General features: G+C 47.8%; 1 protein-coding gene across 3 annotated transcripts in view; it reads right to left on the minus strand.

Annotated features, from left to right (window-relative positions):
• Positions 1–17542, minus strand: part of HEG1 (heart development protein with EGF like domains 1) — an 81384-nt gene that overhangs the window by 39146 nt on the left and 24696 nt on the right. For 2 of the 3 annotated variants that reach the window (XM_084802114.1, XM_084802115.1), the window contains exons 4-7: positions 9755–10093; positions 8570–8893; positions 4232–4456; positions 2294–3625 (exon numbers count right to left, since the gene is read on the minus strand). In XM_084802114.1, coding sequence (XP_084658240.1) covers positions 2294–3625; positions 4232–4456; positions 8570–8893; positions 9755–10093 — 2220 coding nt within the window. The remainder of the gene's footprint in view (positions 1–2293; positions 3626–4231; positions 4457–8569; positions 8894–9754; positions 10094–17542) is intronic. The other variant, XM_084802116.1, reaches the window with a different exon arrangement.

The raw sequence follows: 17542 nt of genomic DNA on the forward strand, positions 1-17542 counted from the left end.
TGTTGTTTTATTTTGAGATGGTCTCATGTCGCCCAGGCTGGCCTCAAACCAACTACATAGCTCAGGATGGCCTTGAACCCCTGATCTGTTTAACTTTACCTCCTAAGTGCTGGGATTATACACACACACACCACTGTGTTCAGTTTCTGAATGTCCTGAAATTTAATCAGGTCTCCCCAGATTGTGCACCATCTAGAAAATTATCAGTTAGACACTGCCATGCCTTCTCATGAGGTTAAGGTTGGTCTCAAACTCTAAGGCAGCCTGGGAGGACAGCGAACCTCTGATTCTCCTGTTTCCACCTCCCAAGTGCTGGGATTACAGGCGTCATGTGCCCAGCTCTTTCTCTCCATATACAAACACAGGCCCCATCTGAGTTCACAAGGGCCTTACGGTTAAACTTTAATGTCACCTTGGAATCTTATCCATCCCCTTCCCCATGATGGCCCCATTTGCTCCATATAAGTAGAAGAGTCACACTCCAGTTATGAAATACTTATTTGGTAAGGGGTTTTGAACTACAAAACCACGTTATCATTTGCAGGGAGGAAATCACTGGGGAACAAGGCAAAGAAAACAGAAGTTGGGCCCTTTAAAATAACCCGTGACAAGTGGGTTGCTCTAGACATGGCAATCTTTTTTAAAAAAATAAACAATTTATTGTTATGTATACAGTGCTCTGCCTCCATGTTCACCTGCAGGTCAGAAGAGGGCATCAGATCACATTATAGATGGTTGTGAGTCACCATGTGGTTGCTGGGATTTGAACTCAGGACCTCTGGAAGAGCAGTCAGTGCGCTTAACCTCTGAGCCATCGCTCCAGCCCTAGACATGGCAATCTTATTCTTCATGGCTACTGTTGAAATTTATTATTGTGAAATTATGTGTATGTGGGAGGTGGCTATGAGCAGGTGGACACACTGTTTACGGAGGCCAGGAGAGAATGTTGCATACCCTGGATTCAGAGTTACAAGTGGTTGTTAAGTTGCTCCATGTGGGTGCTGGAAAGCAAACTCAGGACCACTGCATGAACAGGCTGTACTCTAAACAGACACTGAGTCGTCTCTTCAGCCCCCAAACTTTAAATGTTACTTAGTATCCTACATGAGCAGGGCACCTATATAATTAAACGCTGTGCCTGTGATATAACTGTATAGTTTCCAGTGAATATGCTGTGAACACTCGCCTACAGTAACCATAGCACCCAACACTTGCTTTAAGGGAGCCTGGTGAACCTGGTACTACACATATTGGCCGGTGGAAATGAACATTTTTCTGGAGAAGCAATTACCTTTTACTTCTTAGACATACTCAGATTGCTGAGAAAGGGGGCGCCGTGGCCTAGCAGTGGGGACGGTGTGTGACCCTGAACCCCAGTTCATCCTCACTAACTGAAATCACTGCTAACTGAGCTCTGCTGTAGCTCCCAACACAGCATTTCTCTCCTTTCTCTCCAACTTAAGCTGCCAGTCTGTCTCGCCTTCCTCAACAGCAGTTCTGGGTCAACTACAAGTGGACTGTGAACACCAACCACATCCTGCTGTTTCCTGTTTCTACCTTCCTCTGCTCTGGGTTGGTTCTCTCTTCCTTACACGGGTCCCTTCAACACGCCAAATGGACAAGGCAAAGAAACTCCGGTTAGGCAGTCTTCCGTGAAGAGGTCTGCTGAGCATCCGTTTGTTTTCACGGCCTCTGGTTACCAACTAACAACAGAACCAGGGAGACAAGACCTCTGAGCCTCACTTGATGGAGAGAAGCCTTTGACCCTGGGGAAGGCCCTGAGCTGACTGACTAGGAAGCTCTTAGGCCCGCTCTCTTGAGAGCAGGCATTCAAATCCACCCCTACCTCTGACAGACTACCCAAAGCTTCTTTTTTCTTTTGTGGTGCTGGAGAGGTGCAAATTGGTACATCCTAGGCCAGCCAAAGTTGCTTTTTCAATTTCTCTACTGTCCAAACCTCCATCTATGCCTGGCTCCAGCCTTGGATGACTTAACAGCGTGCATTAAAGGCCACAGTTGTATCTTCTGTGCATGTCACACAGGGCAAGTGTCCTCTCTCTTCTTTTAGAAAGAATCACGTAACTTGGGGGGAGGGGATATTAGAATATTCAGCCCTTACTACCCAGACGTCATGTTTTGCCTTTCAGTGGGAGTCATTTTCTAGGTCATCAAACAGACACTGTCTCAAATACTAGCAACATCCACCAAGTCACACAAATCCCAAGCCCCTTACAGCTTTAATGCCGGACAGGGCCTGGCGGTCAGTTGGGTGTGTTTGTAAGATGGACTTTACCTGAGGTTGGAGGTGACAACGCTGTTGGTGACAGTGGGGTGCTCTGAGCAGCAAAGGTGGTGTATCTGGAAGTCAACACTTCAGCTGTAGAAACCTCTGTGGTTTGAGGTGAAGAGGTTCTGAGAAAATATGAAACCGAGCTGGACTCTTCTGCTCGGCTAAGCTCTGTGGTCTCTTCTTCTGCTGACGTGGCCGTAGTGGTCAGAGGGACTGAGTGAGTGGTGGGAGCCATAGGCACCTGGCTCTCCTCTGTGGTGACGGCCCCCTCTGTTGGGATTTGAGGCACTAGAATTTCAGGGTTGGTTGGCAGGTGTTGTTTCTCTGGAGTAGTGTGGACAACTACAGTGCCTGGGGTCAAAGCTTCTGTACTTGACGGAGTCCTGGGACTGGTGACAGGAGAATGGGTAGTCTGAGGCATGGCAGATGTCAAAGCTGGAGACGTCTGGGCTAAGCTGGTGCTTGTGGCTGGAAGGGCTGGCTCTGTGGAGAACTCCACTAAGGCTGGGGACTGAGGGGCCCCCGGAGGAAGGCTCATAGTTACGGCTTTGGTAGAGTCTGTGGGTGGCGACACCAAGCTCGGGGACTTTGCTTCCGTGATGGGTTTCTCTTGCTGTGGGGTGCTCTGGTTCTTGGGGTCTGCTGTTTGGTTACTGGGGAACAATGCTATGGCTGATACCGTTGTTGACATTTGGACTGAAGTCACTCGTGGCTCCCTCGCCCTGTGAGGGATCAGGGTAGAAGAAGATGAATGGGGCAAAGGTGTTTGTGGGACAGAGTGTGGGGCAAGAGTGGACGCCATCAAGGAGATAGGTAACGGCGATGATGAGGAGGGTAAAGGTGTGGTTGTCTCAGAGGTAGACTTTAGCTGCTGTTTGGGAGACCCAGTCAATGGTGGTAAGGTTGATGAGAATTGATGGGGTTGTGACCTTGAGGGAAGAGGTAAAGGGGCCCCTGAATCAGATGGGTCCTCAACAGATTTGGTGCTGCCCTCAAGAACCGACGTGTTTGGCATATTAATGGTGGATGTGTAGGATGGAGGGTTGGACGTATGCGGAACCAGTGACCCGGTGGAAGACGGAGCAGGTTCGCCATCATAAGACGACGCGTTAGCGCTTCTAGTCAGAGCTTGAGAAGGAGAGGCGTCTGTGATGTGAACGGAAGAGGTTGAGCTCTCGCTGGCCTCTGAGGAGGAAGTGTTATCTGTAATGGACAGCAAGGCCCGTTCTCCTTTGGTGAAAGTAGATGAAACATAGGCGTGGTCTGTGTGGTCACCGGAAGTCCTTTGTTCAGTGGCTGAGCCACTTAGCTCTCGACTGTAGCTAAGTCCCGTGACTACAAAGAGAAAAGACGAAGTTGGGTCAAGTAAACAAGGAATCTTTGAAGCGAGCACGGTGAAATATCATTTGTGTCTTATCCACAAAGCGCCTTTGAGAGGCGATGATTCCTCGTGGCCAGCACCCTGAGTGAAGACAGCAGGGGAAGGCTAGCATAGTCAGGGTGGGCTCAGAGCTGATCCCTCCTGTAAGGAGCAGCCATAGAGACGGAAGTGGGGACCAGGAGCCTAAAAATAGGATATGTTCCCCAAGCCCTTCCTCATGTCCCCCTTTAATAAAAGCAACCAGGCACTGAAAAGCTCCCAAGATCCCAAACAGTAATTGCCATTATCAAATGGAAAAAAGAAAACACGCCCAACTTTCCACTCTGTCAAATGAGGTATTTCTTCCCGGGAAATAGTTACATTTCCCCTTTATTTTAGAGCTCTCTGGCAAATGTCACCCCATACACCTCAAGCAAGTAAGAGGGGATGCCAGCAGGAGACCCCAGTTCTTTTCCTAATGAGCTTCTAAGATACTTTTTGGGTTGCCAGCCAACCTAACCATCCCGGGGACTACGAGTCAATTACAGATGGCAGAGGAAGAGGACTGTGGGAAGACGCACCTCCAAGGGTAGGTGCCCTAGACAGCAGGCCGGCGTACTCTGTCACGTTCACTCGAGGAGTGGGGTGCGCAGGGTGGGTTGCTGTCTGTGAGAGGCTGACGGATCGCAGTGTGCGCTCCCCGCTCCGGGTGAACATCACAGAGGTGTGCATGTGTGGGGTGCGCAACCCGGAAGTGCTCTCCATCTGGTCCGAGCTGTCACTCAGCAATGCACCATCTTCCTGAGCTGTAGGGAAGGGAGGGCAGGTAAGCACAGGGACAGGACTTTTAGCCTCGTGTTCAGGCCCAGAGGCTTCCCTGAGGCTCTTTACCTGTGACCAGAGGGTTGACACCTCTGTTCAGGTGTCCTGCATTCACAGTAGCCAAAGGATCCAGAATACTAGATTTCTCCTCAGTGATAAAACATGACAGTCAGAAATACATGCATACACACACACACACACACACACACACACACACACACACACACACAGAGGAAATGGTCCCAAAACCCTTCTGCATGCCTCCCCTTTAATAAAAGCAACCAGCCACTACACACACACACACACACACACACACACACACACACACACACAGGAAATGGTCCCAAAACCCTTCTGCATGCCTCCCCTTTAATAAAAGCAACCAGCCACTACACACACACACACACACACACACACACACACTCCAATAGGAGTTTTATCAGAGATTCTGGTGGCAGGTTAAGAATGGGGTCTGTGAAGTGTCAGTCACCGTGGGTCAAAAAAAATAGTACGGATACCTATAGACAGTGGTGGCACACTTGGGAGGCAGGAGGATCTCTGAGTTCAAGGCCAGCCCAGTCTACAGAGCAAGTTCCAGGACAGCCAGGGCTGCACAGAGAAACCCCATCTCGAACCCCCTTCCCCGCCTAAAAGCATGAAGGTTAAGGTTAGTATTTTTTTAATTTTGTATTTTTATTTATGCATTTATGTGTGGGTGAACATGTCACAGCAGGAGTAGGGAATTTAGAGGATGATTTTGTGGGATCTGTTTTCTCCTTCCACCATTTGCCTTCTGGGGATGGAGCTAAGATCATTAGGCACGGCAGCAAGCCCAGTAGGTAGAGATGCTCGCCTACTGATCCTCTCTGTCTGCTGGGATCCCCAGTGGGTGCAGATGCCCACAATTGACTAATCCTGGCAGCACCTGGCACCCGATTGCACCTAGGCTCCCCAGATATGATCCAGACAGTGGTAGACACCTGGAGTAGAATGGCCAGATCAGGGGGAAAAAAGCAACAGAGGCCATAAAAGAGAATAACAAATTAATAAAAGGTAAGAAGTCAATGAAGAGGCCCCAAAGGCCCTGGTCACCAGAGAGTCAAGCTTTCAAAGTTAAGGGTCTCAAAGCCCAGGCTGAGAGCTGTTAGCTACACTGGCTATCACTAAGGGCCCTGAGGCCTGGGGCACTTGCGACTTCTTGATGGTGCCAAAAACCAAGGGCAACAAACACAGCTGGACACCAGATCCGAAGAATTCCTGTTCCCCATTCTTTCCATCCTGGCACAGAAAAGAACCTTCAACCGGAAATGAGCATGCGGACAGGGCATGAGTGACGCAGGGCATCAGTAAGCCAGGACCCATGAAGATGACTTAAGGCTTGCTGAAGGACTTGAGAGACACCTGGGTGTTGACTCACTCAGCAGGGATGCGAGAGTCCCAGCTTGGAACTTTGTGGGCGAAGGGAGTAAGATAGTGGCTGAGAGATCTCACAGGCTCCACAAGTGAAATTTAGGCAGGCCGACAATCACATTGGGGATATAGGCTCTCAACAGAGTGAGGGACCATAGCCTGAGCCAGCTGAGTCTGAAACCTAGCAAGGGGCGGGCTGAGCACTATCCACACTTGGTGCCACAGTCAATCAGCTTTGGCTGAGTCAGAGGCAAATCCACAGTGAGATCTAATACTAATACTAAATACTAATCCACAGGGAGATCATTTCAGGAAGATGGCTACTCCTTATGTAGTTGGGGGAAAAAGATTTTTAAAATGTGTGTGTGTGTGTGTGTGTGTGTGTGTGTGTGTGTGTGTGTGTGTGCGTGCGTGCGTGCGCGCACACGCACACGTACCTATGTGCATATGGGTTTAGGTGCCCACGGAGGCCAGAATCAGGATTATGTGAGGGTGGGAGCTGCCTGATGTGGGTGCTACAAAAGCAGCGAGTGCTCTCCCCACTTCCTGTCCCCCTATCCCCACCTCTACTCTCTATAGGCCCAGCTAGCCTTTTAATCACCTGCAGGTCTGATCGCAATGAGATTGTGTTTTCCACATAAAACAACGGGACATTACCTGCGGAGAGAAGTGTCCTGAAGAGATGTGAAAGGAAAGGCTGCAGAACCAAAGACTGCTGGGGCACAGCACAGTGTCAGCGCTTGTTGCTTGGTGCGCACAAGAACCCGAATTCAGCCCTCACGACTCAGGGTGGGGTTGGGGAAAGGGATCTACGGTCTTGCTTTGAGGAGGTAAAAAACCTGGGCCCTGGTTTGTTTGTTTGTTTGTTTGTTTGTTTGTTTGTTTTTCCTTTTCTTTTTAAGAAAGGATCTCACTATTTAGGCCTGGGTGCACTACTGCTACATAGACCAGGCAGGACTTGAACTCATAGACATTTACTTGCCTCTGCCTCCCAAATGCTAGGTTTAAGAGGCGCGCACTATCACACCAGGCTCACACATGTGATCAGATGCGTTTGCGAGTTTCGGGTGTAATACTAAGCTGTGGCCTCTCTCCATCGGTGAGGGTTCTCTTATGGAGGAAATGAGTTATTAGCAGTGGGGGCGGGGTAAGAATTTAAGTCCGCTGTGAGTGTGATGACAAGCATGTTTGCGTTAGCCAGCACCTGTACTTTATGATAACAAAACCACTGGGAATCGCTCTCAAAATCACTCAAAAAGCATTACTCAAATAGCCCACAAAACAAAAGGCAAACAAAAAACAATTGTTCTAAAATCTCTTATTAGACTTTACCAAGATTAAAAACTTTCATGCTTCAGTAATACCACCAAAAAGTGAAAATGCCAGGCTACAGAGCTGGCTCAGTGGGTAAGGGCACCGGCTGCTCTTCCCGAGGACCTGGGTTCAATTCCCAGCACTCACACAGCAGCTCACAACTGCCTATAACTCCAATTCCAGGGGATCTGACACCTTCACATAGACACACATGCAGGCAAAACACTAATGGACATACAATGAAAATAAATAAATTTTTAAAAAGTAAAAATGCCAAATCACAGAATGGTAGAAAATGCAGTGAATTATACATATCAAAGGGACCAAGTGTCCAGAATATACAAAAATTTTTTTTAAAAAAACCCTTATATCCAATGAGAAAAACGATAGCTTAATTTTTAAATAGTTAAAATATTCAAATATGTATCTTCAAAGAAGACGCACACATGGGCAATGACTACATGTATAGATGTTCATTATCACTAGAGTGATGAGCTGAGAAATGCAAATTTTTACCACTCTCTCTATGTGTGTATATACATACACGCATTCACTTTGTAAAATAGTTTGCCAGTTTCTCAAAAACTTAAAAAGGATACTACTGTATAACTTGGTTATTACAAGACAGTATGTACCCACATAAAATGTAACCCTGAACAGGCAGAGGGACCTCTTAGATAAAATATTATTCAGAAGTACAGATACATACCTATTGAATCTTGAGGCCATGTGAAATTAAATACACAAAAGACCATACATGATATGCTTGCTTTCACAGGAAATGTCCAGCAGTTCTACGAGTAGAAGGTACTGGGTTTGGGGCAGGCTATACCACAGGAGGTGTGGGCATAGAAGGCCCGGAGTTCTATACGAGAGAAGAGGCATCAAAAGCTCAGATGTGGGGCTGGGGATAGGCTCAGTCTGAAAAGTGCTTGCTGTGCAAGCATCAGGACCTGAGTTCAATCCCCAGCACCCACATAAAAAGCCGAGAGCGGCACCCTCCTCCTGTAAGCTCCACACTAGAGACATGGAGACGGCCTTATTTAATTAGTGAGCCCCAAGCCTAAGTGAGAGACTTGTCTACAAAATAAAGTAGATAGCTTCTGAGGAACAGTGCCAGAGGTTGACCACTGGCCTCCACCTGCATCTGCACACTCGTGTGCACGTACCCATGTATATACGTACAGCACAGAAAAAGAGTTGAGATGTGCCAGACAAAAGGATGGGACATGTGGGCATATTTGCATTAACCAGCTGAGAGAATGAACGGCCTGGGAATGGCAAAATCGCCTTCCTAATGTATGCTTTAGTAGGTCAAAGGATCGGACACATCCTAAGTCTCTGTGGTATACTTCCATGCAATAAGAACTCACTTGAGTGTTCTCCATGTGGTGCTGAGGAATCCAGACTTTCGGAGGAAGATGTAGACGAAGAAGATGAAGACTCCGAGGAACTCCTCCCACCCAACCCTGAGCCGCCACCCCGGGGCTGCTGTGCAGTGTGCATGTTCCCAGAGTCTGGATGCCAAGCAGAGCTTTCTGCTGTATCTGTAGATGTCTTGTTCTTGGAGGGGAACCACTGTCCTGTGCTCTCTCTGCCACCAGTGGTGGGGACTGACCTAAAGGCAGTCTCAGTCAGAGGCGTGGCACTTCCATTTCCTGCTTCCGAGCTGCCTGCAAGCTGACGGCCTCCGAAGGCTGTGGGATATTACAGGGGAGGAAAGGCCATTAGTGGACCTGGGAAAGATGCTTAGCAGCCAAGATGGGCGTCCCCTCTAAGGCAAGTCTCCCTCTGCCAAGGAATCTTGGATAGTGTTTATATGAGCCCCCCTACACATGTCACCCTGTTGTAAATTTTTCTAAAATGACTGGATGTCAGCAATACAGTAATACTGAAAATAAAAGTTGGTAAACAGGAGACGTGAGCAGCATGTGCAAACAGTAATTTATAGGCGTGAGTGTTTCTGTCCCTTGAGAAGTAGCTTGAGGGAGGAGCCACTACATCCAACAAGCTCACTGTGCATAAATATCATAGGTAGGGCAGGGGTTTTTATCCTCTCTAAAAACTGCTGGAATATTGATAAACCTTCTTCTACTTCTGATGTAAAAGAAGCTATAAGGAGTAAGCCAAACCAAATCTGGGAAGTATATTTATGTCTGGCAACTTATTCATAAGGATGGTCTACACACAAAGCCACTGGATGCGGCTCTGAAGAGCAGAGACCAGATCTCATTTTGAAGATGGCCCTTATAGAATGAAAAGAAGACGGACCCAACCTTGACAGCCCCAAGGCTGAGGTCTCCATTCTGCTGAGTGAGCTAAGGAAGCTGTGCTTGCTTTAACTTAAGCCCTCCAAGTCTTAGTGGTCTCATCCGTAGGGACGGCACTTGTCCACACCCAAAGATTAAAAAGGCAACAGTGGGATACATCGGATAAAGGCTCTGGTGTCACCAAGGTCACATACTCCTTCAGAGATTGCAAATGGTCCTAAGGAGACCCCCCTAAGGACATCTGACTCTAGAAGATGCCCATGAGTCAGATGAAGGCGGACTACTTACTGGAGGAGTCACTTTGCCAGTGTAGAGATGGAAGCCTGTATCCCTGTTCTGTAGACAGCCCGGTGCCTTCTCCATCTTCCGGGCTCTCAGTTTGTCTGCTGTTTGCTCTTGTGTCCACCCCAGAGGGGGAAGAGTGGACTGACGCTGAAGTTATGGCCAGTCTGGAGGGCTCGGAGAAACTCTTGGTCTCATTTACAGGTTCCACACTGACAGGCAAGGACCGGAGCATCCTTGAGAGGCCATTAGTGAATGTGTTGTTGACGTGTGTACTCTTTGTCTGGGTGGCTGACGGGTTTGGGAGAGCGGTGGAGTTATTGAGACTCTTTATACTTCCAGAAGCTAAGACAGAAGAAAAAAAAATGTGCTTCAAAACTAATTGAACAGCCAGGAAGATCAGGACTCTAAAATGCTTACTACATTTGCTCTCTATATCTGAATTCTATGGATGTAATAGAGAGCAGATTTTTGTAACACGTCGGTGCATGCAAGTGCATCTGGGAGACCCTTCTTGGCGTTCTCCTCGACAGTTCTGGGTCTCACAGAGCTGGTTAGAGACACAATCAATCACTCACCAGATTAAGTTTTTTTTTTTTTTTTTGCTATGCGAGCTAAGAAGATAGGAGAGACCCAGACAAAGAGACAGCTTGTCTTGTTTTCTGTAGCGGGACTGCATTCCACAGTGCGGGAATCCCACAGTATAGGCCACCGCGATAAGCCTGCTGCTGGCGGTTTGGGTTTGTTTTTAGCGATGTAACCCTTTTGTTCAATGCTATGGTAGATTAAAATCCAGTCCACATGGTGAATCAAGTTTAAGCCAGAAGAGGGTGTGCAACCCCTCAGTCAGCACTAGGGCTCTGCAGAACACTGTCAAGACATTACCAGCTTAGGAGAGTAGTAGCTCCCGACCTAGTCAACATCAAAGACTCCTGACTACTCCCCAAGTCGTGGCCAGCATAAAGCTTATTTGAAAGACCGTTCAAAATGCTCTCATTAACAGAACTACTAGCTAATAGAATGTATTAGTGTCCCAGAGATTTTCACCTAATAGCAGACAGACTCCATTACTTTTGTTACTAAGCCTTGCTAAGCGATAGGGAGCTATCTTCAAACCAGCATACTCCAGGGAGCACCCTGGAAATCCAAAACTGTAGGCTGCCAACAGTTTTTTTCTGATCAATAAGATGGATGGTAATCCTTGGGTAACTGTCAAGAGCCTCAAGAACTCAGTTATACCGTTGTTCCATGTGCATGGTCTGCCCCTCATCATAGCTGCCCAGCTGAGAGCTGCCCTCCAGAGGGAAACTTCCCAAGGGTACTTAAAAACTGACTGCTAGTCACGTGGTCGTAAGTGCACGCCTTCGATCCCAGCACTTGGGAGGCAGAGGCAGGCAGATCTCAGAATCCAAGGCCAGCCTGGTCTACATAGTGAGTTCTAGGATGGCCAGTGCTACACGGAGAGACCCTGTCTTGAAAAAACAAACAAACAACAACAAAAAGAACTGACCTCTAAGAAGGTACCTTAAAGCCCTGACACCAAAGGGCTGAGGATGTAGCTCAGTGGCAGGGAGCTTACTTAGCAACCATGAGGTCCTGGGTTCAAACCCAGAACCACAAGATATCCTTATCACAGGCAAGAATAAGGTACAGGAAAGCTGGGGAGCAAAACAATGGCAGGCAAGGAAAAAGGGGGCTTTATTTTCTTTTCCACTTGAAGCCAACAGCAATAAGAGCCGTCTATACCTATCCCATGAAAGGCTTCCAGCTGTAATCACGGATCTGAAAATGGAAAAAAGGAAGCTGCTAGTATAAATAGTTCTTTGAAGGCCAGTTTTATGTGCAGCTGTGGCCAAAAGCACGAACAGATTTTAGACATAGTTAGAAAGTGTAGGAGGGCTGGAGAGATGACTCAGCAGTTTAGAGCACTGGCTGCTCTTCCAGAGGACCTGGGTTCAATTCCCACCACCCACGCGGCAGCTCGCAACTGTCTGTAACTCCAGTTCCAGGAGATCTGACACACATTTGGGCAAAACATCAATGCATGTAAAATAAAAATAGACAAATAATAAGAATAGGACAGACAGACAGACAGACAGACAGACAGACACACACACACACACACACACACACACACACACACACACACACACACAAACACAGAAACAGAGACCACAGTCTGGCTAATAGGGTTCTTTTTACTCTTGTGCAAAACCTTGGATCCCCTGATACCCGGAACACGGCCTGCTGCTGTGATTCCTGGACTTTGATGAAAACAGATGTATATGCAGGCTATCCCATTGAGATAACCACCTATCAAGATGTGGGTGCAAAGGCATCCAGCCTTGCAAAACAAAACCAAAACCAAAAACAAAAGCCACTTTTACATAAGGAAGAAGTGATACAGAGATGGATGGATTTGTCCCAGAAATGGTCTCCAAATTACTTTAAAAGAAACATTTTTATTTTTCATCAGTTACATTATGTCATTTTTTCCCCTACAGACTCTTCAAACACAGTGGTGGGGGATAGAAATGACTGCTCCTTCAGAGGACCTGAGTTTGGTTTACAGCACTCACACCAGGTGGTTCGCAACTCCGGCATCCTCTCCTGGCTTCTGAGGGCACCTTGATTCTTGTGCATATACCTGTGCACGCAATTATAAATACAATCTTTAAAAAAAAAACCACTGAGTTCAGCTTGAAAATTCCAGACTTGTCCATTTTGATATTTTTCAAACAAAGAAACGACCACAGAAATACAATCACTCCGTCCACAAACGCTGAATCACAGAGGAAGACGGCTCTGTTTCCCCTGACCTAAGGACTGTGCACACACTGCCCCTTCACCTCATCACTGTAATAATAAGCTACTGCGCTTGGACATGAGAGCACATGCTGTAACCTTGGGAGGCCGAGGCAGGAAGATCATGAACTAGAAGCCAGTTTGGTCTACACAGCAAGTTCCAGGCCCACCACAACTATAGAGTAAGACCCTGTCTCAACACTAAACCTAAGCAAACCAAACGGCTACCCTGAAGTGAGCCAACCACAGGACCTCGGGCATTGTGCTAAGTGCCTAATATGTACGTTTCATATATTCATTTAATCCTCACAGGAAAGGAGTGCGAACACTTCTGCCAAGCAGTGCCTCTAAAAAAAGGGAATGCTTGCCTAGTTTGTCCACAGGCGTGGCTTCTGACCCGGCAAGGGAGCCTGCTGCATGGACTAGGAGGAGACTCGCTGCTCTTCTAACCAGCAGGCAGTTGAACAACTGCCATTCAAGGATGGCTACCCTGAAGCAGCCATTCGAAGCGGGGAAGCCTTCTGAGTTTAAACCTCAGAAAAGGCAAAAGTTAGGGAAAAGAAAAAGAAGAAAGAAAAGAAAAAATTTTAAAAGAAGAAGAAAAGAAAGAAAAGGGCTGGAAACGCAGCCAAACTTGCCAAGTGTTCAACCCTGTGCCCTCCATGCTGGCAAGGGAAGAACGCACTCCTACACACTGTCTTCTCACTCTCACACACAGTGGCATGTGCGTTCCCCTATACAATCAATAAATCTAATAAAATATTTTAAATAAAAAAAATTTAAAGATGGAAGGCCACCCACGAGGGCAAGGCCAGAACTACGTCCCTAGGCATTGTAACAGGCCATGGGGAGAACACTGCTCACCTGGTGCGAGCATGTGTCACTTGCCAGCCACAGAACAAAACCCCGGAGCCTCAGGCGTCATCCCGTTGCTCAGCCCGGACTGTTATCCAGAACTCCCCAGAAGTACCGCTGAGGCAGCTGATGTTAGAACAAAACAGGCAAAACCCAAAACGCTGCAAGTTATCTCTCTCCTCTCCCTTTCACAGAGTGACATCACCACAAAGCAATTTACCTGGCCCACAGCAGCTCAGCTGCCCACAGGAAAGACTCCCATAACTCAAGGCCCATTAGGACCTCCCCAGCTCTCACTGAGCCTCTACAAAATGTCACCTTCGGAGAACATTAGCACGGTTCTCACGAGCCAGCGACTGAAAAAGCATTTTCTCTTACGACCTTCAGCGCTCCTAGCATTACTGCCCATGAAACACTCGCCGCCTATGGACAAAAACTGTCTGCTTACTTTGTCCAGCAACAATCGCATGCTGGACCCAGCTTCCCTTTGTGCCCCCCATTTCCAGGAAGCTCATACTAAATTTAGCGCCCAATTGTAGTCGCCCTCACACAATTTGACATACACATACACATTTCTGCCTTCAGGAGAGAGCTTCCTCCCCGCCTCGATCCTGCCATTTGCGGCTTTGTTTACAGCCCCACTCTCACCCACCCCATGATCAAAACAGCAGTGCATGGAAATCAACCTCATCAAGAGAGGCCGAAGCAGGAACGGGTGGAGCACAATGCCTTCTGGTCTTTCTGGTAAGCCCTGGCTCTATCTTCCTGGGCCTGCTTTGGTGCTGTAAGACACAGTTTCTGTTCAGAAACAGGCTAACTCCTGGCTATCTGGGCCGTGGAAAGATGCTACATTGAACAGTGAGTTCTAGTCTGGATTCTGTTGCTGTACTAAAATACCGACCAAAAGCAAGTTGGGAAAGAAAGAGAGTTTATGTTATTTTCAAGTTCTAGGTAAAAGTCCATCCCTGAGGCAGGAACTGAAATAGAGCCGTGGAGGGGTGCTGCTTCCTGGCTTGCTCCCCATAGCTTGCGAGGCCTGCTTTCTTACTGCACCAGGGCTACCTGCCCACAGTGGGCTGGTCCCTCCCACATTAATTATTAATCAAAACAGACAAACAAACAAACAAAAAAGGTCCACAGATTTGCCTGCAGGCCAATCTGATGGAGGCATTGTCTCGATTTGACAAAAACCCAACCAGCACCACACACGTGTAGCTAGGGCAGCAAAGGAGGCCCAGACAACACAGACTGTGTGTGTACGGACCATCAGCCGGTGCCACCTTTTAGGTCATCAGATCCTCCCACCATACCCTTAGCCTGTCATCTGCAAGCGCATCCCCTGCTGTGGCATCACTAGGCTGACTGGTCTAAGCGGTGGACTTCTCCTTAGATCACACAAACACTTTCCCTGACCCAGCATTCCATTGCTTATCCTTGTTTAACCGAGCCGGCCAGCTAGGCAGGCTGACTCCGAGTCGGCCGTAGCAGATCCGGCCCACTCTCCTTTGGCATTCTTGCCTGCATGCCCGCAGCTCCTGCATCACAGACCCAGAAAGATAGTCATTCAATAGAAGGAGAGGTATGCAGAGCTTGCTTGGTAGGCTAGATGCCTGGCCAACTTTAAAAACAGGGCAGAGGCTTGCTTCCGCATTGGCCTCAGGCACTGGGGTCTTCCCTCTGCACCACAGGCCTCTCTCGTGAGCACTTTAGTGGGCAGTCTGATGTCACCCACAACAGAACATCCAGGTCACTTAGGGAAGAGAAATCCCCAGTAAGTCTGAAGGACTATAAAAGATAGCAAAACTCCCTGGAAGGTTCCAGAACAGCAGTTCTCAACCTGTGGGTCTCAAGAATTTTTGGGGGGAGTCAAATGACCTTTTCACAGAGGTCACCTGAGACCATAGGAAAACACAGGTATTTATATTATGACTCACAACAGTAGCAACATTACAGTTATGAAGTAGCAATGAAATAATTTTATGTATTAGTTAAAATGTATACTGTATTAAAGAGTCACAGCATTAAGGGAGGTTGAGAACCACTGTTCTAGAAGGAAAACTACTCAAAGATTTAGGGCCAGAGGCAGGCATGGTGATTCACATCTTTAATCTCAGCACTTGGGAGGCAGAGATAGGCAGATCTCTGTGAGTTCCAGGTAGTAAGACTTTGTCTTTAAAAAAAAGCCAGACTATGAGGGTCTGTTAGCATGAAACATGCAGATGAAGAGAGGGTGGGGTCCAGTCAAGTTAGAAATGTGAATTCATTTCAAATACACCACAGTACCAGGTTTAACGGACATTATTAATATTAAGTGACCCTGGCCAGAATCACAGTAGAGATTCCTCGGAAATGCTTCTTCTCCTTTTAGTAAAGCTGGTTGTAAATCAGCGAGCCACAGAACAAGGCTGCACACCATCATAACTTTTCTCTAATCCACCTAACTAACATTTACTTATTTGTTTTTATGTGGATGTGTGTGTTTGTGTGACTGTACCGGTGGTTGTCTAGAAGAGGACAGCTGGTCCTCTGGACCTGGAGTTACAGACACTTGTAACTTCAGGGCCACCTGATGTGGGTACTGGGAACCAAACTCGGGTCCTCTGGAAGAGCAGGAAGGACTCGCAACTACTGAGCATCCCCCCAGACCACTTAGGAGTAATCGTAAAAAGCATTCTACAAACGTGAGCCATGAAGTCTGTCCACGTCCCATCAACAGGGAACTGCACACTAAGCGCAGGCAAGAAGACTGGCCCTTTAAGTAGGTGTTCCAGAGGAGACCCCTGGGCTCAGTCTTTGAGGATGTAAACACAAATGCCCAGCCTTGCAAAAATACTTTCAAAAAAAATCCTTCCGGTTAGGGGGACAGCACATAAACTCCCACCTCAAGCTGGGAAGCTATCGATAGTTGATGGCTGTGAGGGGAGGGAAAGGTGCGGTCCTTGGCAGGTTCTCCATGCTTCTATGGATGGCTTCACACCCATGGATTTATGGGCAGCAAGGATTGGATTCACTGGGAGGGAGGGAGGAAGGAAGAGGGAGAGGGCATGAAGTTATACAGTGATGGTAATCTGGGAGGAGATGGACAGTGGCTACGGGGAAGAGTGAACATGACTGATCTATACTGTCTGCATGCATGGAATTCTCAAAGGATAAATAAAGTGCTATATTTATTAAAAAACAAAACAAAACAACAACTCCTCTGACTTAAAAGGATTTTCAAAGGGCAAATCCTGCCATTCTGTCTTGCCTCCCATAGCCCAGAGCCAAAAGCACAGCCTGAACAGCATGCAGAGGGGCAGTTTACAGCCATCTTTTTGGCTCATGATGGGATGTGCCTCCTGGGAGGATCTGGGTACATGTGAGCCCCCCCAATTCTTAACTACTGAACGCCGTTCTAGAAGGGGTCCTCAAGAGGATTGCAGTCTCTGGGCGGGTAGGCACTGCTGGCCTGGAATGACAAGTTGACAAGTGTGTGGCGTAGTGGTCCAGAAGGGTGAAGAAATGCTCGAGGGACAGAGTAGCATTAGCTGAGACACTGGTGCACAGCGAGCGGCACGGCAGAACGGGGCAAGGCAGTTCTCTACCGCCGCGGGGCCTAACAAAAGCCACGCAAACACCTCTACCGTGTAGCCTATTTCCCTTGGAACAAAGCCAGGAAACATTACGCACCTCTTTTCTTGGCCATCAAATAATATGTTTTGCGAAAATAAACAAACAAAACTCAAACTGCTAATCCAACTGTCCCGCTCACATTTCATTCAAGCACCCTGGCGCGTGGCCTCTCCTACAGGCACACACATCAGTCACACGTAATCTTTGTTGTATGCGTACATAGAAAAGGGGGAGTAAAGAAAGGGTGGGGGGGAGACAGGAGGTGGGGAGCACAGCAGCCACCACCGGTCTCCTGGGGTTTTCCTCCATATGCAGTCAAAATGTACTCTGAGCATGAACCTCAATACTGAGATCCACTGCATGACACTTCCACCCAAAGCACTTGGCATGGGAGGAAAGGCTTTTAAATCTTCCCTCGCCTATTGTTTGCCCCTCGCAGCCTGACACGGTACTGAGCCAGCTGGTTCTACACATCAATTTGGGGTCGTTTTGAAATTGGAGGGGTGAACTGGGGACAGGAGT

The sequence above is a fragment of the Acomys minous genome, assembly GCF_964271855.1.
Source record: "Acomys minous genome assembly, chromosome: 11".
In the NCBI taxonomy this organism is placed as follows: domain Eukaryota; kingdom Metazoa; phylum Chordata; class Mammalia; order Rodentia; family Muridae; genus Acomys; species Acomys minous.